At 41.4% G+C, this 20,605-nt stretch overlaps 1 protein-coding gene across 11 annotated transcripts in view; it reads left to right on the forward strand.

The window, feature by feature from the left end:
• The window catches only part of LOC133237682 (nucleoporin SEH1), a 97,461-nt gene that overhangs the window by 65,956 nt on the left and 10,900 nt on the right, over positions 1 to 20,605 (forward strand). For 9 of the 11 annotated variants that reach the window (XR_009733301.1, XM_061400013.1, XM_061400010.1 and 6 more), the window contains 12 exons: positions 1,018 to 1,108; positions 1,256 to 1,432; positions 3,841 to 4,101; positions 4,333 to 4,448; positions 5,979 to 6,088; positions 8,835 to 8,985; positions 11,321 to 11,496; positions 12,020 to 12,143; positions 13,501 to 13,606; positions 14,011 to 14,215; positions 15,179 to 15,258; positions 16,090 to 16,185. Coding sequence is in view for 10 of the 11 variants with exons in the window: in XM_061400013.1 (XP_061255997.1) it covers positions 1,018 to 1,108; positions 1,256 to 1,432; positions 3,841 to 4,101; positions 4,333 to 4,448; positions 5,979 to 6,088; positions 8,835 to 8,985; positions 11,321 to 11,496; positions 12,020 to 12,143; positions 13,501 to 13,606; positions 14,011 to 14,215; positions 15,179 to 15,258; positions 16,090 to 16,185 (1,693 nt within the window). In the remaining variant the exon portion in view is untranslated. Of the gene's footprint in view, positions 1 to 1,017; positions 1,109 to 1,255; positions 1,433 to 3,840; positions 4,102 to 4,332; positions 4,449 to 5,978; positions 6,089 to 8,834; positions 8,986 to 11,320; positions 11,497 to 12,019; positions 12,144 to 13,500; positions 13,607 to 14,010; positions 14,216 to 15,178; positions 15,259 to 16,089; positions 16,186 to 16,762; positions 19,954 to 20,605 lie in introns of those variants that run through there. The other 2 variants (XM_061400017.1, XM_061400019.1) reach the window with 2 other exon arrangements.

Below are 20,605 nucleotides of genomic sequence, written 5' to 3' on the forward strand. Positions count from 1 at the left end.
GGAAAGCACTGGGGGCCAGTGGGAAGAAGGAACAGCGACGTTGCCTCTTAGAGGCCTTTACGGTCCAGCTGGTGAAGGGTGGTTTTCCGTGGGCAGCTCTAGTGAAAGCACTCTCAGCTAGACTCCTGCATTGTCCTGCATGGCCCTGGGTTTTAGGACCGTCCTCCCCAGCGGCTCCTGTGCCCATGCAGCCAGTCCATCTCTGAACATTGCACTTGGTTTTAATTGGCTTTGTTTTCATGAAAAAAATTTTTTTCTGCAAGTCTTTTCCAGGCAGAGTACCTGTGGAAGGCTTTTCTTGGGTGTGCTAATAATAACCAAAGGTCTTTGATTTTACTCTGAGGTTAATTAAACTCAGCAGCATTTCCTTTTTAATACAAGGTACACAAGGCATAGACCACAGCTTAGATAATTTAACTGTTAATTTTCAAAATTTGTGTAAAATAGAGGTTTATTCACGTATTTTCTCTTCTCCAGTGAAGAGAGAATGCATGTATTTGCAGAGGCTGGAGGATTTTCATATTGCCAGCCAGCTGCAGTGCTACTTGCATTGTAAGTTTTTTAAAAGTTAGGTTAATTGCAGTATGCTGTTTAAAAGACTACTTTATGCAGATGAACCTTTTAAAGTAAAAAATCTGTACAACGTGCTTAGGACCCTTGTTTGCATGCAAGGTAGGTTTTGGAGCTAAGCATGGTCTTGACTAAATGAAATAGTTCATCTGTATTTTCTGATGACTATTGTGTAAAACAGATAATTCCTACACATAGAGTGTGGATAATAAGAACAGCTAAGGAGTTGTAACAGGAGAGATGAAACTGAAAGTCCTCTCCAATGTGGTGAGTCTTGAGTGCACATTCTCAGAAATGCGGAGTTCCAGGACTGTGGACCGCCACTCACGTGGCTTAGGCAGTCCGTCTGCCTCAATGCATTGCAGTCGGTTTTAACTGGTTTTGCTTTTATGATTGTAGCAGCATCCATGGAAGAAAACCACATTTTAAATGTGCCATTGTTTCTAGGCTTCAGAAACTAGCTTTAAGAAACAATTCTGCGTCTACAGCCCAGCATTTACGCCTGCTTGTCAGAGGACAAGACCAGGACTGCTTTCAGGTTTGTGGAGTACACGGCTCTGTTCTGTGTCACATCCTTTTATGTTCAGGCTGTCTTGCGTTGTTCATCCTTGAAGAGTCTGTGTTACTGGCATGTTTTGTTTGTGCTGCTGCTCTGTCTTATGCAGAGGTTGTTTTTGAATTGTAGCTGCAGCACACTTTTGGCTCAGAAGAGCGATTGACCAGTAACTGTGAGGTCAGGATTCGTCCAAAAGAAGACATTTATATCTCCGTGTTATTTGCACCTACTCGCCTGTCTTGTATGTTGGCCAAACTCGAAATTAAACAACTTGGAGTTCGATCACAACCAGGTGTTAAGTTCACGGTAAGATAATTCTAACTGCTATTTTTTCTCCCATGGAGTTTATGATGTAACTATTGGTTAAATATTGGTAAATAATATGTACTCTTTTTTAAGTCAAAATATGTGATTGGTTACCTAGATTTACAGACAGATTAGAGAGTAATTATATACCTTGTAGAATTGTCCATTTTAAAAGCAGCCACCATAGTAATCCTGTAAAATAGGTCTTGTCTATTTCATTTCAATTTGAACTTCTCAGGAACCCATTGTTTGGTTAAGTCCAGATTGAACTATTTTAAGTTGTTGATTTTCCAAGTAACATTTCTTCTTTCAGTTCAGCAGGGTGTCTCCTGACATTACTTGTTAGACTCTGTTCTGTACACTAGGGATACACAGACAGGACTTTTCTGTGTTGCTTCTTCCCAGCATAATTTCAGAAGATTTCAAGTCATTTCTTTAGCTAGATTCAGGGCGTTAAGAGAGAAAAGTGATAAACCCTGGAGGGGAGGAAAGAGGAACAAGGGAGTCGGATGAAATCTAAGCTCTGTGAAAGCAGCTCAGAACTGAGCAGCTACTTGGCAGTGGAGCTGGGACTGCAAAGCTGGTCTTTGCCCTGGTGTCACAGAGGAAATGTGGAAAAGTCACAAGATTAACACCACCTAAAGGTTTTTTTTAAAAAGAATAGATACTTTTGGCAAATCTAACTATATTGGATGCTGGAGGTGGACACATGCTCTGTGGAGTTCTTCATGTGGCCTCATGAGCTGTGATGTGCTGAACAGCCTGCAGAGTGGTGGTTCTCAGCCACCAGGGCACACTTGGTGGTTTCTGGAGACATTTGTGGTTTTCACAGTTAGACTTTTGGTACTTGATGAGTGGAGGCCAGGGGTGTGGCCAGACACTCCCACAGTGCACAGGGCACCCCACATCAGATGGCCCAGCCCAGGGACCACTGTGCCAAGGTTGAGGAGTCTGCTCTAGTTGGGTTTTTAGTTTAGTTTAGTTTTGGCTGTGTAGGCTTGAGGGATCTTAGTTCCCTCAGTGATCGAACCCGGTCCCCCAGCAGTGGCAGCACAGAGTCCTAACCACGGGACCACCAGGGAAGTCCCTGAGAAGCCTGCTCTAGAGCAGATTTCTGGTTGAATCTTTGGGTCTGTGAGCATTACTCAGATTTCATTTTATTTAATCTTTCTTCATCTTTTAACCTTTTAGTCAATAGTCATTTGTGACTTCTTAGACTTTGAAAATACAGGAAGAATACTCATATTGAGTGTTTTCAAAAGCTGATTCTCCTTGTTGTTTTCTAGCTTCTTATGTAAGATTTACTGGCAAGTTTCTATGGGAAAAGAAAAATTAGAAATATTTTTGGCTCTTGGAACCAACAGAGCTCACCGTGGATGAGGTGGACTTTGCAGGAGTTCAGATCTGAAGCCCTTTAAATGCTGTTAATTTTTACTACAAGGCAGGCAATACTGAGTTTTCATCAGCCTGAGTTTAATTTTTCAAAATGTTATTGTATTTAATACATAACAACTTGAAATAAGCTATTGATGTTTTCAAGTTTGCAAAGGATTCTTTGGAATTTATTTTAATAATAAGGAATGAAAGAGCATATTTAATGGAGTGCATTTAAAGAGTTTGAAAAGTTTGTATCCTTGCAGGGTACCTGTTTCCTGCACTCCTCTTTATAGAGTCTGTTCTGTGACTCCTGTTTCCTGGTGGTGCTACACCCCTGGGAGCCCCATGGCTCAGAGTGCTTGGTCTACCCTGGAGCCTCCACTCTGCACCCCCATGGCCAGGCTGGCTGTCCCCTGAGGCCCATTTGAGTTCTGGCTTCTCTTTGGCACACTCCTGATTCTGCTGGACCAAAAGTTAATAAGAGTATATGCTCATAGATTTTTCTCCCCCCAAAACTTTTCATGTTGGAAATTTAAAATTACTGGAAATGTGAAAGAATTACTTGGCAAACATTCACATACACTTTCCCTTAGATTCTGCACTTAACATTGTGCTTTATTTCTTCTATCACATATTTAACCATCTTATCAATTTATCTTTTTTATGCATTTCAAGATAAATTTAAATATCAGTGTCTTTCATGCTGAACACTTCTTAAGCAAGCATATCAATACTAATCTTATTTTTCCTTTGTCATCTAAGCTTGGTTTCTGTAACAGTGAGAAATAATTATTCTTGGGATATGGGAAGGTAAATAATTTTGCACCTCTTTGGTTTGTTTTTCTCTTAAAGCAGAGTCTTTACTATAGATAAGGGCTTGATTGGCAGTGAGGTAACTATTAGCCAAAGTACACAAAGATGAATAATTTTAATTTCAGTAAATCCGTCACATTGTCTTCTCTGACTATAATTTGATCTTCTGTTTTCTGCTTACATAAAAATAATTCTAGATGTTTGTATTCTGTTTTTAGATACCTTTGTCTGGATATGGAGGCACAAGTAACCTCATTTTGGAAGATGTTAAAAAATTATCTGACAGTTACATGGTAACAGTGAATGACTTAGTGCCTGGCCAGGAAAGTAGAATTGTTATTTCTGTCCGTAACACTGGCTCTCGAGCAGCTTTTGTTAAAGCTGTAGGTTTTAAGGATTCTCAGAAAAAAGTTTTGCTGGATCCTAAAGTATTAAGGATTTTTCCAGACAAATTTGTGCTGAAGGAAAGAACACAGGAAGTAAGTATGAAAGTATCTGCACTAAAAATACGAGCTCATTTTTAGGTTAAAGTAAAAATTATATATTTTATAGCTAAAGCTAACACCTTTTTGAAAGGAATATAGGATCTTATCTGATCTTGGAGGTGCTGTTTATGTGCATCAGTGTCTGCAGCCACTGTTTGTGTTCCTGTGACATTTATTCAGAGTGAAATATTTAATATTCACTCCTGATTTTTTTCTTGGCATCAGGATGTTACTATAATATATAATCCATCAGACAGAGAAAGCAGTTGTAAAACCACCACAGAACTGTCAACTATATACTTTTTTGGTGGAGATGAAATTTCACGTCAGCAGTATCGAAGGTGGGTTACTTACCTTACACCATGACGGGGAGCATTCATGGAAGTATTGAAGGCTTAACACTGGTTGGGATTTGTAATTTATGGAAGATGTTTTACTACTTATTAGTGAACTGGCAGATGAACAGTTTTGGTAAAATTTGTGTGACCGATAAGCTACCTGTAGGAGAGATACAGGTAGAAATAGCTCGTCTCCAGGTTTCCTTGCACTGAGTGTCCTTTTCTAAACATATATAGTGGCTTCTGCTCCTTTGTTCAGATAGGACCTTGGACTTCATCCTTGGACCATCTTGGTAATGATGGCAGATCAGTTTCTGAAAAGATTTAAAAACTACTGGAAGAAAGTATATTGTGTAAACACACCTGACGTGGAACATTTCTGAGAGTGTTGAGAATTATTTGAATGGATCAAGCTGTATTTTAGACATTGTAGGGTGTTTAATTACTTAAAACTTGTGCTTCTAAAAAAATTTAGTACACCAATTTAAATGTAGTTTTATATGCTGGCATGTTGTCAAATTTATATTTAGGTCTAAGTATGATTTAGACTTACTTATGAGTTGAAATCAGAGTTCTTATGTCACAAAATCTTTTTCCTTGCCTAAAGCTGAGTATGCGTTGAGTGGATGGAGGTCATGCCAATTCATGGTTCACGGGAAGTTACTGCCTCCCGGGAGGGTGGTGTGTGTGTGGGCCAGTCTCGCTTTCTTCCAGTGCGTTGTGTTGTGCTGTGTTTTCTGCTGATACACAGTTCAGGAAACTGTACTGTCAGTCTGTGGAGGACTATTAGAATGTTTAAACAAGCATTTAGTATTGAGTTAGTACGTAATAATAACACAGACCACATGTGAAGGGTTCAACTTGGAATGTGGTTTTGTCTCTCAGTTGAGTATTTTAGATATAGAAACTGACATTTGGAGAAATTAGATCACAGTTTTTTTGTTTTTTTCCCTTTCTCTCTATTGAAGTATAGAAATCAGTGTACTGCTCTATAAATCCTTTTTGCCATTAATTTATGGTAATGAGATTTCTTTTGTTTGTGAACTCAGTTTTGTAGAGAAATTCACTTTTCAGTTCTGTCACCTCAAAAGTCTCTAGAACAAGTCAGACAGACTGACAGAATTACATGGCAATTTAAATGTTTTCTTTTGATGCATTATTTGTATCATATTCTTGGTGTGTTTTTTCCTGAGACAAATTTCTAACTGACCAAATTATCACAAATATTGTAAATGCATGACTTGAAAAGAATCTAATTTTTCTTCTTTCTGCTCTTCTGTCAGAGAGTTGTTGTTTTAATGTGTTTACCTGAAAATGATGATGTATATATGCCACCATGTATAGCTTTTAAGGGAATGTCCAAAACAAGTTTTCAGTTTAAAATTACGTATATTGTGAACTAAGGCATAATATCTATTTTTCTAATGCACCATGATGTCAGTGGGATTTGCCAGTCATTGCCAGATGCATGAATAAAATCTAATGAAGGTTTTTTGTCTGTAAAACGCCTTTGAATAAAATCTCTACTGACAGAGCTGTGCTGCACATGCCGGAGGTGAGAGAGCGGGTCCTGCCCAGTCTGAGTGTGCTGCACAGCATCGACTTTGCAGAAGCATTTCAGGACGAGCTGCTTGTAACTGAAGGTGGGAATTTTCGTGTATTTTATTTTATTTTAAATTTATTTTCTTATTTGGCTATGTTGGGTCTTAGTTGCAGTGTGTATGATCTTTTGTTGCAGTGTACGGGTTCTCTAGTTATGGCTCCAGGGCATGCGGGCTTAGTTGCTCTACAGCATGTGGAATCTTCATTTCCTAACCAGGGATCGAACCTGCATCCCCTGCATTGCAAGGTGGATTCTTAACCATCAGACCATCGGGGGAGTCCCTCAATATATTTTAGATCTTCTGGGTCCAGTGATATGATATAAGGAAGAAGTGTGTTGGTTTAGGTGTGATGTCAGGCTGAATTAGTCACAGCTCTGCTGTATGACTTCGGACAGATTACATCACTGAAATTCAGTTTCCTTAGCTATAAAATGAGAGGAATAATATTTGTATTGTCTGCACAGAGTTCTTGTGAACTCTTGTGAGTTCAGATAAGAGAGCTTTGCCTTGTAAATGTTAGATATTAATAAGTTATTGCACTTAGTGTTTGGGTGGACTTGTGGGCAGAGAATGGTCATGATTAAACTCAAGTTATTACTGCTTAAGGTTTCATGATTTCACACTTATGCTCATTCTGAGATTTCTCTGCTCTTGTGCTGGGTGTGCAGTTTTTGGAGGATGTGATTGTGGTTGAGTGACTCTAATCTAGATATTTAGACCTGTTTGAGCTGAACAGTTCAAGTGTTTAGTGGTATTTATTACTCATACAAAATATAAGAAAGGAGACATGTAAATTATGTAAAAATACATGTACAGATTTTCATCACAGTGTTCATTATAGGAAGAAGTTAGAAGTAACCTAAATGTCCAAGAATAGAGGATTGTTTAATCTTGCAAAAGAATATTTTTAAGCCATTCAGACAATATGATTCTATATTAAGTGACATGAAAAGCTCCTCATTTATTAAGAAAAACGTTATTTTAAAATTTTGCATGTAAGATCTCCATATGGTAAAAATAATATTTTATTTATAGTTAAGTGGGTAAAATTGCAGGAGTATACACACCAAAATACTAAGAATGGTTATAATCTGGTGGTAGAATTTCAGGCAGTATTGTCTTTTCCCCCAACTTCTATTTTCTAGTTTTTTAATGATAACACTTTATCATACTCTTTCTGAAGTGGGAAATGATAAGGAAAAAGGGTATTTATTCCTGTGTAGAGGTGACAGAGAGTAGTGTATGACCTTTCGGGCAGATTGGGAGTCTAGATCATCTGCTTCAAGGGTGGGTTAGTTACAAAGAGTGGAAAGATTGAAAACAGCTGGAAAGAGTCTCAGATTTGGAGCTGAACCTCACTTCATAGCCCCACCTCTGCCAAGTCGGCTCCTCCAAGCTTCACCTTGCGTGTCCCTCCTCAGAGGAAGGAAGAAGCCATGTGGCAGGGCTAATCTGACTGTGCCCTGGACGCCATGGTGTAGCAGTAGTGAGTCCCGATGAGAACAGGGTCACGTGTACAGCTCTCGGCTCAGCCACAGGACTGATTGGGTGGACTTGGTGGGTGGGGAGTACAGGGCATGGTTACAGGGGTGGAACATGCATGCAGCCTGGCCTCTGGGGTCTAAAAGACCAAGGAGGACAGGTGGAGAAGTGCGGCAGGAAAGTTCTAACAGACCCTTTGTAGGGCTCAGGGGCCTGAAGAAGGGTGCCCTGCTGAGAGAGCAGAGAGGGGTTGTGAGGAAGAGAGGATGTGCACCATGGTGCCTGGGGAGGTGTGTTCTGGCAGAGGGAGCTGGTGTGCAAGCATTTGGAAGGGGATGTGTTAAAGGTCATGCTGACAAGCCCAGCCAAGCGCTCAGGTAACCTGCTGAGCCCCCCTGCATTGGGGCTGAGTGGGGGCTTCAGGTGGGTGGGTTCTCAGGCACCAGGCTGTACCCCAGGGTGTACTGGCCTCCTGGAGGTGCTGTGCGCGCTGCCCAGGTGGAGGGGGAAGGCAGCCCAATTGGTTTTGTGTTAATTGGTATAGTGGATCCCCATGAGAATGTTGCAGTTGAACTTTTTACATGATTATTTTGAAAAACATTTGTTTGAGCATATTACTGTGACAAGCATTCATAGTGGTCTTTTGCAAAATGTGTAATGATTGTGGCAGATAATTTCACAATTAAGCTTTTATAGTCAAGATATCTTAATATAAATCTCAATTTATACTTCTGTGTTCTTTCTGAAGTTTCATTTTAAAAATATATAATTCTTAATATTTAATTTCTATGTAAAATTCAGGCATGTTCTCTGAAAATTTCTCATTATGTGTGCATTCATTCAGGTGGGTTTATCTCTAGATAAACTGTCTGATCAGTCTAAATACATGCAGTTACGCTGACACCGCCTGGTTTCTGGATTTGCTGAGGTTAAGTGTCTGTGAGGTGGTCTCTCAGATCCATGCTTCAGATGCTGCATTCTGGAGTTGAGGTGATGCTGCCTCTGAGCACTGCAGAAACCTAGCAGGGTAATTTATGTCAGGGGTCAGGACGCTTGTTGTTATGTTACAGTTGGGGAAGACTGCAGTTCAGGGTGGGAAAGGAAGTGACCACAGTTCACCGCTAAGCACTGGTGCCGCTGTCACTCAAGTCCAGGGCAGAACCTGGGCTGCAAGTCATTGATGCTGATCTGTAGGGTCAAAATCGGAATGTCACCTGACCCCAACTAAGAAAGTACAAGAATATATGTAAATGGTGTGATTGTGTGAAGATTCATGTATTTCACACATTATTTTCTGTTTCAGTGTATGACCTTCCCCAGCAGCCCAATGATGTCCAGCTCTTTTATGGAAACATGCGTAAAATCATACTTTCAGTAATTGGAGAATTTAGAGATTCCATTTCCAGCAGAGAATTTCTTCCACCTTCTGCCAAACCTAGCTTGGAATTCAAAAGGTAAAACTAACAAAACATCTTTCGCCAGATTTCAAGATTATTTAATTCATAGTAGAGCTGATCCTTTCCCTTATACTTTGTGCTTTTTGTCTTGAAATGTTTATTTCAGCTTTATTTTTAAATTGAAATAATTCCAAACTTACAGAAAAGTTTAAAAATAGTATAGAGAACTTCCATACGCTGTCTGTACAGAAATTCCTGGTTGATGACATTTTATTATTTTCCTTTATGTATAAGTGGCTTTCTCTGAACAAGGTATTTAGGAGTGAGTAGCAGGCATGATGACCAGTCAGCCCTGAATTTGCTGCAAATTAACCCCCTCATAGCCATGGCAGACCTGTCAAGGTTAGGATACTGACGTGATCCAGGACCACCATCTGGTCCGTGGATTCCCCATGTACCTGCCAGTTCCCCAGTGGTGCCCTGTGTAGCTAAGGCAAACAACAGAAAGGACACTGCCTCTTTCCAAACAACAGAAAGGACACTGCCTCTTTCCACTTCCTCTTTGGTCCAGAATCTGAGATTACATGTGTGTTTGGTTATCTTGTCCCTTTATTCCCTTTCAATAAAGAGAGTTCTTTGGTCTTCTTTTCACGCCTGAGAAAACACAGGGTTGTTTAGCAAGTAAGATCTACAGAGTCAAAGGCGTTATCCAGAGTGAATCTTTGGTGCTGACTTGGGATGAAACAAGGAGAACCTGGGACTGCCCACGGTCCCCTTGGCAGTATCAGCTCTCCCCTCTAGCTTAGGTTTAACACCACATCCATAAGTTCTGGATTGATATGTGACACAGGAGGGAACTATTTTGATCATGAAAAGTATCTCATACTTTGATAATTATGTAACCTGTGTGAAGCTTTTCAAACAGCTGTGCCACATAAATTAGTAAGTTTCATATTTCTTTACCACGGACAATGGGAGACAGACCAGGTGCTGCCTGTGTCAGGCCTATTGTAGGTAAGGACCTGAGTCCATTTGCTATGGGATCTGGCGTTTGCAAGATGACAGGTGATTTGACCAAGCCATCTTTCTTTATTTCTCCTGGGCTTTCCTGGTAAAAGGGGAAAAGTAGGCTATTGGCCAGGGACCTTGCTTTTCTTACAGAGTGCAGGCCAATTACTTAATGAAATAGTCTTTAATTTCAGTGTCAACTTCAGGACACGCAGAGTGATGCTATTTGTTTCTCAGCGTAGTGTCTCTGGTGCTGAGCAGTGCTGGTTGTCCCATTACTGGGAAGATTCTTGCCAAGTTTCTTTACTGTAAGGTTAGTTAATAAATATCTTGAAGGAGTGTTGGAGTAAGTGACTTAAAAAGGGTAGATGATCTTGTACCTTGCCAGACTTAGTGTGCCCAGTGAGGATGGATGGCTTCCTGACCCATGTTATATTCCTATCTCGGCTGCTGACTGGCGATTTTCTGATCTCACCTTTCTTTCTCCATTCTGCAGTTATCTTTCCATTCTGAGGAAGGAGTGTCCTTTTCCCTCTTATTCACGTGCTTCAGGGTGGACTTAGATTCAGGACCAGTCCCCTTGTCACTATTTGGTTCCCTGAGCTGCTCCCTGGTCCTGTGCCTGTGCCCATAGCACCTGTGGGCACCTCCTTATCCACAGACTCATCCTTCACTTCCTCTACAACCTGGAAACCTGCGTTGTGCCTGGATGCGGGCAGCAATGTGCTCATAGTTGTTAGTATTATTAGCATTGTGAAGCCAGTTATCATTATTCACTTAAAGATACACGAAGAGTTTTGTTGTTTTTCTTAAATTCTTAATATTGGGCATTTTTGTAGTAGATCTTATAAGATACTTCAGATTGCATGCAGAAGTTAAAGCAGGGAAGAAATTGTTGTGTATTCTAATTAAAGATTAGTAATATTTAACCTGGCTTCCCTGGTGACTCAGTGGTAAAGAATTTGCCTGCCAATTCAGGAGACACCAGAGATGGGGGTTTGATCCCTAGGTCTGGAAGATTCTCTGGAGAAGGAAAGAGCAGCCCACTCCAGTATTCTTGCCTGGGAAGTCCAACTGACAGAGGAGCCTGGTGGGCTACAGTTACAGTCCATGGCATTGCAAAAAGTTGGACATGACAGAGTGACTAAGCACTTACACACACGCAATATTTAACCTATACTGTACTTTATGTTTTATACATTACTTTAAGAATACCCAATGGTAAGGATTTTTATTTGCTGAAAAATATACAGTATATAATGCACTTGTAGTTTTATCTGTTTTCAGATTTATGGGTAATTAATACAAAAATATGACACAATCTGCTTTTTATCGTTTTTAATCTCCTCTCTCTCTCTCTCTCTCTCTCTCTGTGTGTGTCTAGTGAATCTGGCAGTTGTGGGGCACATGGTGGTAACATTTCTTTGGATGTTTTGCCAGTGAAGGGTCCTCAGGGTTCTCCCCTTCTTTCACAAGCTGTTCCCCCACCTCAGGATAACTCGGCCTCAGAGGAAGTGTGGGCTGTCCACCCTGAGCACCTGGTCTTGGTTGCTCCTTCATGTGAGTGTGTCCCCAACGCCAGGACAAAAATCTGTCTGGGGCCCTGGCTGTCCCTGCTCTGTGCACACAGCTCTTGTAGGGAAAACCAGAATATTGTCCTAACATGAGGCCACGGACCCCAGGCCAAGCTCCCATGAACAGACCCTTCCTCCTGCCACCCCCCCCCCCACCCTGAGAATTCAATTGACACTTGGCCTCTTACCCTTAGCATTGGTACCGTTGGTCCAGAGGAGGAAGAAGTTCTAGTACCTATGTCTGTGCCCAAGATAACACAAGGGTAACAATTTCCAGGTTTCGTTTTTTGTCTTTGCTCAGTATTGATCTTATTCAGTATCTTTGTAGTTCCCAAGATTGAATGAAGATCTTGCTTTACCAGGAATTTGAAATTTCTGTCAGGGGCAGTTGAGAAAGCAAAATAAGTTGGTATTATAGTATATTTATGTAGGATTTGTTTTTGCTATTTATTAATCTTGGTCTTTATTATTAATGCTAAATGTGAGTAATGTTTTATCTGCTGTCATAGGTGATATGGCAAAAACTGGACGTTTCCAGATTTTAAATAATTCTATTAGGTTGCTGAAATTTGAGCTGTACTGGCCAGCACACTGCCTTACAGTGACTCCACAACATGGGTTTATCGCACCTGAGTAAGTATGACCTTGTCCACTGGATGTTATTCACATGCTTCATAGGCCATTTAAACTTAGTAGGATTTTGCCGTGTGCTGACTCTACAGAGCACCATGCGTGGTTCTGTGGGAACACACTGAGTTCAAGACTTATACCTCTTAGCGGTGGGGCCTGTCCACAGCCAGTTATAGTATCAACCTAAGAGGGTCAAGAGCTGAGTGAGACGGGAGAGAATTCCTAGAGTGGAATCTGCTGACACAGCTATGCCTCCAGAGTTACAGCATGGGATACATCTGTGCCTGGGGTGAGGGTGGTGGTCCCCAAAGCCCAGTGGTCCTGGCTTGTCACCTTGGGCCTGGCACCTTACTCTGCTGGTTTTGTCTAAGGACATTTTACAGACATGGCTTCCTGACTTCTGCTGTGTCTGAGCTATAGTCTAGCTTACTGTTTTCCACAAAGGATTAAACAGAAGTCTTTGGGGGTCGAGTGGTGATGAGCAGCTGCCCTGTCTGTGCAGCATGGTTATTGGTGGGGTAAGCCTCAGCTCTCCACTTCCTGGGAACAGTCCCAACTGGCACAAAACACACACACCTGAAAGTTGCTTCACATTTGGCAATAGCAGCTTTGCATGAGAGCAACTTGGAATCTGTTTTCTTTGCTTTTGCAAAATGATGGCGTATGGACTTAAAGAGAGTTTATTTGACCAAGACTGGGTTGAGGTAAGGTTAGGGACACTCCAGAGAAAGCCTGGAACCAAATCAGTCAGTTAAATACTTACTTGTTAATGGGTGAAAAACTGGAGGTGACAGGGCAGGTTGTCCACAGCAACTTGTGCATGGCCCTTCGTGTCGTGCTATTAGCTTGGCTATATTGGATGTGGGTATAGATCTCTCTTGTAACTGGTAGTGTCTCTTAAGTGACAGATCTGGTCACACTCCACATTTCAGTCTTTGTCATCCCATAGCTCTTGAGCACAGTGAGCACAGAAACCTGACCCATGGCGGGAGCAAAGAAGCACTCTTCTCCCCACCCACATTCCAGTTACTCTCTGTGACAGTGACAGCTCAGAGTATTCATGGTAGTGGTCTTTCTCTAAAAATATTTAGTTTGAATTACTGTATGGACGCATTTCTGTGGTGTGGTCCATTTTCACATGAGCTTTGCCCTCAAGTTCTTGGCTTTACACCACTCAGCTTTTTGTCAGTCACCAAGTTGGGACTGAGGTAAAATCAGATGCACATGGGAGCTCACCGCTGTTCTCTGCTCTTTCTGAACAGTGGGGAAACTCGTGGTGGTCATTGATGGTGCAGTGTTACTTTATTGCTGTTACGGTCTACACTATTCTTGGTTCTCAGTATTCAATTCTTCTTTTAAGGAGTAAGATGCAAATTCTTGTGAGTCCCAATTCCTCCTTATCCACAAAACATTCAATGTTCCCGTGGAGCGGCTTGATCTATATACACTGTGACAATGGACAGAAGGTACTTAAAAAAAAATTTTTTTTTAATCAATATTTTTTTTGCAGTTTAAATGTTATAATCCTGTTGATGGCACTTACATTTCAGAAATCAAATTGAGGTCCTTTCAGCCCAAACAGCTTATGTAACTAGAGCACTTAGTACAGATTTTTCCACCAGTGAGCTGAGTAAGTTTCCTGGTGCAGCAGTGGGGAGTAGGGCCTGGAGGCCACCATTAACTTGAAAGTTCTGCTTTGAAAAAGAGGGGAGTAGGGAAAAAAGATCAAGTCAATAGCTACTTTGGGATCTGAATAGACTTTACTTTCTAAATTCATCAGTGTTTCAGTTGTTTGGCATTACTTTTGTCTACCATGATTAAAAAATAGGAATTAAAAAAAAAACATTAACTTCACTTTGTCTCATTTCAGAAAATTGTGAAGGTTCAAATTCGAGAAGACTTGACCCAAGAAGAACTTTTCACTCATTTGACCTCCGGCCCACTTGGAATCCTTTCCCAAGAAACTGAGCATGTAGTTAATCTGGTAAAACCAGCAGCAAAACCACCTTCCACAAAAGTTGAGCTAAGAAACAAGACAGTTACTTTTCCTCCAACAGAACCTGGTGAGACCTCAGGTATTGTATCACAAGGTTACGTCTTCAAATGTTGATAGGTGGGATCTAACAGCTCCTAGTTAACCGTAGTTCGAGACAGTGTTAACTTCAGGAGAAAATCAGCAGTTCTCGGAAATTGTTTCAGTGACAAATTATTTCAGCTCAATTCAAGGAAGCTAAAACTAGGCCTTCAGTTCAGTTCAGTTCAGTTGCTCAGTCGTGTCCAACTCTTTGCAGCCCCATGAATCGCAGCATACCAGGCCTCCCTGTCCATCACCAACTCCCAGAGTTTACCCAAACTCACGTCCATTGAGTCGGTGATGCCATCCAGCCATCTCATCCTCTGTCATCCCCTTCTCCTCCTGCCCCCAATCCCTCCCAGGCCTTTAGTAACTCTGTCTGTTCCAGGAGGCTTAGACTATTTGTCAGAGCCATCCTTTCCCAACTCTCACTAGATCTTTGACCAGAGCTGCTGCTAAGTTAGTGGCCAGAGAGGAGAGGAAGGTGATGGAGCCAGGCCTCATCCCTTAGGCTGTGACTGCAGGTTCTGGGCCTGTCCTGCCTGCTCCACCTCCACCCCAACCCGGCCCTCCATCCAGGGCCTGAGAATAGTGAAGTGCTATGTGAAGCTCCTCCGAGCTTCCTCAGGGGCCTGGAATGGTGCTCTGTGCTTCCTCAGTAGCTGATGAAGAACATGCTTTAGACCCTCGGTAACTTTTCCCTTTGGTTAAATACAAGATAGGGCATCTGTCAAATAGGACTTAAAAAATAATGTCGAAATACAAGACAGAGCATCTGAACCTAGAAAGTTAGGTTCACCTAACAGAACGGTTAGAGAATAGTGTCCTTGTTGGACTCAAAGGGATATGATTGTATTTCTTCTCTGTGGTAAGGTAATCACAGTATTTATCACATATTATCATAAGGATCTGCTTGTTTACTTACCCCTCAAACAGTTTGAGTTGTGAAATGTGTTCCTTATAGGAAATTACCTAGAACTGGAGAATCATGGTGACACGGAAGTGAGGTGGCACCTATCATCTTTAGCTCCACCTTATGTCAAGGTCAGTGATAATTACCTCGAATACTCATTTTAATGTTTATGTAGGATGTTTAAAAATCTGGATTAGGACCATAAATGGAGATTACTGGGTTTTTGTTAATCTGCTTCATTTACTTGATTATTTCTGTCAGTGGAACTAACCTGCCCAGTCTTGTTCACATGGTGGTTTTAAGAGTCAGGCTAGAGAATGTAATGTGAAAATATCTGCTTGCTCTGTTTAGTGCTGTCTCCTGCAGTGCAGTTTTTTATCTGAAATAATTTTATTCTGAAAAATATATACAGATTTTATCCCAGACGTTTCTTTCTCCTGGTTCTGAGTGCTGCTGTGTGTTGGAGGCAGGGCTGAACTTTACTTGCCAGGGAGTCTTAGCCTGTGTGCCCACATGTGGTGTCTGCTAGTGGGCACCACCCAAGCTGTGTGCATCGTCACATGTTGTCACATGTGATACGGCCTTTCTGCTCTCTTCTTGGTGTGACCATCAAGGTTCTGAGCCATAATGTTAACATGATGTGTGCAAAAGATAGTGCTGGGCCCTCTGACAGGAAATGAAGTGCTGATATTGCGTGGGGGTGTTGGAACGCACACTCAGCAAGGTTCTTAAGGAAGCAGCAGTCCTCCAACAAGGGAGCAGCCTCCTATAGAGCACTGCGGCTGGGGGTGGGAGGAGGGTCTGTGTCCAGTGAGGCCTGGTGTTAGCGGAGCCTGGGTGCTCCCGGTCTCCAGGAAACGGGTTTGTCCTCGATGCCTGTGAAGGCAGTGGTGTCACTGTGGAACCTGATCTGTTGACTTTTTGTTTTTTTAAATTTGATTGTTTAAATGGTGTCTTTGTAGGGAGTTGATGAGAGTGGAGATGTTTTTAGAGCTACCTATGCAGCATTCAGATGTTCTCCTATTTCTGGTGTAGTGGAAGGCCATAGTGTCCAAAAGGTGAGTTCTGACATCTTTTCACAGCTGTCTGGTGGGAACATAGTGTCAACTGGCCAGGAGTGCCTCATTTCCACCCAGAAGAGTTCACTCCACCTGGATGGTGCTGCTCATAGCCAGGCTCCTGCGAAAGTGGCAGCAGCACACTGTGCTCCTGCAGCAGGACGTCTTGCTAGGTAACAACACCATGGTTGGTGTGTGATTGGTGCTCACTCATTCTGGTGTGAGCTTGTCACCTGGCTAGCCTGTGCTGGGAACATACTTCCAGGGGACTGATCCAGACAGTGGTTTTGTCAACCAGCCAGTCAAAAAGCTCTACCAGTGCTGATCTTGCACTCTAAAATAACTTTTTTTAAAGGATTTGTACTATTTTAACATTGTATTTCTATTTCTTTTATTTGGATTATGATATAATATTATGTAAGTTATAGGTGCGTAATATAATGCCTCTTGAGAAATTTGTATGCAGGTCAGGAAGCAACAGTTAGAACTGGACATGGAACAACAGACTGGTTCCATATAGGAAAAGGAGTCCGTCAAGGCTGTATATTGTCAACCTGTTTATTTAACTTACATGCAGAGTACATCATGAGAAACGCTAGGCTGGAAGAAATACAAGCTGGAATCAAGATTGCCGGGAGAAATATCAATAACCTCAGATATGCAGATGACACCACCCTTATGGCAGAAAGTGAAGAGGAACTCAAAAGCCTCTTGATGAAGGTGAAAGTGGAGAGTGAAAAAGTTGGCTTAAAGCTCAACATTCAGAAAACGAAGATCATGGCATCCGGTCCCATCACTTCATGGGAAATAGATGGGGTGACAGTGGAAACAGTGTCAGACTTTATTTTTCTGGGCTCCAAAATCATTGCAGATGGTGACTGCAGCCATGAAATTAAAAGACGCTTACTCCTTGGAAGGAAAGTTATGACCAATCTAGATAGCATATTCAAAAGCAGAGACATTACTTTGCCAACAAAGGTCCGTCTAGTCAAGGCTATGGTTTTTCCTGTGGTCATGTATGGATGTGAGAGTTGGACTGTGAAGAAGGCTGAGTGCCGAAGAATTGATGCTTTTGAACTGTGGTGTTGGAGAAGACTCTTGAGAGTCCCTTGGACTTCAAGGAGATCCAATCAGTCCATTCTGAAGGAGATCAGCCCTGGGATTTCTTTGGAAGGAATGATGCTAAAGCTGAAATTCCAGTACTTTGGCCACCTCATGTGAAGAGTTGACTCATTGGAAAAGACTCTGATGCTGGGAGGGATTGGGGGCAAGAGGAGAAGGGGACGACAGAGGATGAGATGGCTGGATGGCATCACTGACTCGATGGACATGAGTCTGAGTGAACTCCGGGAGTTGGTGATGGACAGGGATGCCTGGCATGCTGCGATTCATGGGGTCGAAAAGAGTCAAACATGACTGAGTGACTGATCTGATCTGATTTTTAAAGATAATAATCCATTTGTAATTTTTATACAGTATTGGCTATATTCCTCATGTTGTATAATACATCCTCTTATCAATACCTTATTTTATGCCTAAATAGTTAGTACCTCTTAATCCTCTACTCCTATATTGCCCCTCCTCCATCCCCACCAGTGACTGCTAGTTTGTTCCATACATCTGTGAGTCTGCTTATTTTTTACTTGTATTTCTTAGAGTCTGTATATATAAGTGATATCATATAGTATTTGTCTTTCTCTCTCTGACTTTTTTCACTGGGCACAGTGCCCCCCAAATCCACCCATGTTGCTGCAAATGGCATGGTTTTATTCTTTTTCCTAATATTATATTGTGTGTGTGTACATGTACACACATACCATACCTTCTTTATACATTCATTTGTTGATGGACACTTAGGTTGCTTTCATATCTGCTACTGCTGCTAAGTCACTTCAGTCGTGTCCGACTCTGTGTGACCCCATAGACAGCAGCCCACTGAACCACCTGGGAAGCCCTGCTGGGTCATATAGTAGTTCAGTTTTGTTTTTTGAGAAACTTCTGCACTGTTTTCCACAGTGGCTGCCCCAACTTACATTCCCACCAACAGTGTACAAGGGTTCCGTTTTCTCCACATTCTTGCCAACATTTGTTATTTGTATTCTTGGTGATGGCCATCCTGACAGTTGTGAGGTGGTAGCTCTTTGTGGTTTTGATTTTCATTTCCCTGGTGGTTTGCAATGTTGTGCATGTTTTCACGTACCTGTTGGCCATTTGCATTTCCTCTTTGGACAAATGTGTATTTAGTTCTTCTCCTCATTTTTTAATTGGCCTGATTTTTTGTCTGTGAGCTATTTATATATGTTGGATATTAACTCCTTACTGGTCATATCATTTGCAAATATTTTCCTCTATTCAGCAGGTTGTCATTTCATTTTGTTGATTGTTTCCTTTGCTGTGTAAAAGCTTAGGAGTTTAGTTAGGTCCCATTTGTTTATTTTTGCTTTTATTTCCTTTACTTTAGGAGACAGATTAAAAAAAAAATACTGCTACAATCAATGTCAGAGAGTCTTCTGCCTGTGTCTAGGAGTTTTATGGTTTCTGGTCTTTAATCCATTTTGAGTTTGTTTTTTATATGATGTTAGAGAATGTCCCAATTGTATTCTTTTCCATGTATTAATAGCTGTCCAGTTTTCCCAGAACGACTTATTGAAGAGACTTTTTTCCTCCATTTTATATTCTTACCTCTCTTGTTGCAGAGTAATTGGCCATAAATGGGGGTTTATTTCTGGTCTCTTTGTCCTGTTCCTGAATGTGAAAGAGGAGAGTGAAAAAGTTGGCTTAAAGCTCAACATTCAGAAAACGAAGATCATGGCATCCTGTCCCATCACTTCATGGCAGATAGATGGGGAAACAGTGGAAACAGTGGCAGACTTTATTTTTTTGGGCTCCAAAATCACTGCAGATGGTGAATGCAGCCATGAAATTAAAAGACGCTTCCTCCTTGGAAGGAAAGTTACTACCAACCTACACAGCATATTAAAAAGCACAGACATTACCTTGCCAACAAAGGTCCATCTCGTCAAGGCTATGGTTTTTCCAGTGGTCATGTATGGATGTGAGAGTTGGACTGTAAAGAAAGCTGAGCGCCGAAGAATTGATGCTTTTGAACTGTGATGTTGGAGAAGACTCTTGAGAGTCCCTTGGACTGCAAGGAGATCCAACCAGTCCATTCTGAAGGAGATCAGCCCTGGGATTTCTTTGGAAGGAATGATGCTAAAGCTGAAACTCCAGTACTTTGGCCACCTGATGTGAAGAGCTGACTCATTTGAAAAGACCCTAATGCTGGGAAAGTTGAGGGCAGGAGGAGAAGGGGACAACAGAGGATGAGATAGTTGGATGGCATCATCGACCCGAAGGACGTGGGTTTGGGTGGACTCTGGGAGTCAGTGATGGACAGGGAGGCCTGGCATGCTGCGGTTCATGGGGTCGCAAAGAGTCAGACATGACTGAGCAACTGAACTGAACTGTCCTGTTCCATTGATCTATGTATCTGTTTTGGAACCAGTACCATGCTATTTTGATTATTGTAGCTTTGTAGTATAGTGAATTCTACCAAACATTTAAAGAAGAGTTAGCACCTATCCTTATAAAACTGTTCCAAAATATACAGAGGAAGAAACACTTTCTAACTCATGCTATGAGGCCACCATCATTCTGTTACCAAACCAGGCAAAGATAATCACACACAAAAAGCAAAAATTACAGACCAGTATCTCTGAATGTAGGTGTAAAAACTGTCAAAAAAAAAAAAAACAAAACACTAGCAAACTGAATCCAACAATACATTGGAAGGATCAAACACCATCATCAAGTGGGATTTTTCCCAGGGATGCAAGGATTTTTCAATGACTGCAAATAATAATTTGTTGATGTGATGTACCACATTAACAAGTTGAAGAATAAAAGCCTTATGATTATCTCAATTGATGCAGAAAAAGCTTTTAACAAAATTCAACATCCATTTATAATTAACTCTTCAGAAAGTGGGCATAAAGGGAACATACCTCAACCTAATAAAGGTCACATATGACAAACTCACAGGTAACATCATACTCAACACTGAAAAGCTGAAAGCATTCTTTCTTAGGTCGGGAACAAGACAAGGATGACCACTCTCTACTTTTATTCAGCATAGTTTTAGAAGTCTTAGTGATGGGAATCAGCGAAGAAAAAGAAAGAAAAGAGATCCAAATTGGAAAAGAAGTAAAACTCACTGTTTCTGTTTGACAGGATATTGGGTTGGCCAAAAAGTTCGTTTGGGTTTCACTGGAATATCTTGCTATACATAAAAAATCCTAAAGACGCCACCAGAAAACCAGAGCTTACTAATGAATTTGGTAAAGTTGTAGAATACCAAATTAACATACAGAAATCTGTTGCATTTCTATACACTGAGAACAAACTATCAGAAAGGAAAACT

This window comes from Bos javanicus, chromosome 24, assembly GCF_032452875.1.
Source record: "Bos javanicus breed banteng chromosome 24, ARS-OSU_banteng_1.0, whole genome shotgun sequence".
Taxonomy (NCBI): Eukaryota; Metazoa; Chordata; class Mammalia; order Artiodactyla; family Bovidae; genus Bos; species Bos javanicus.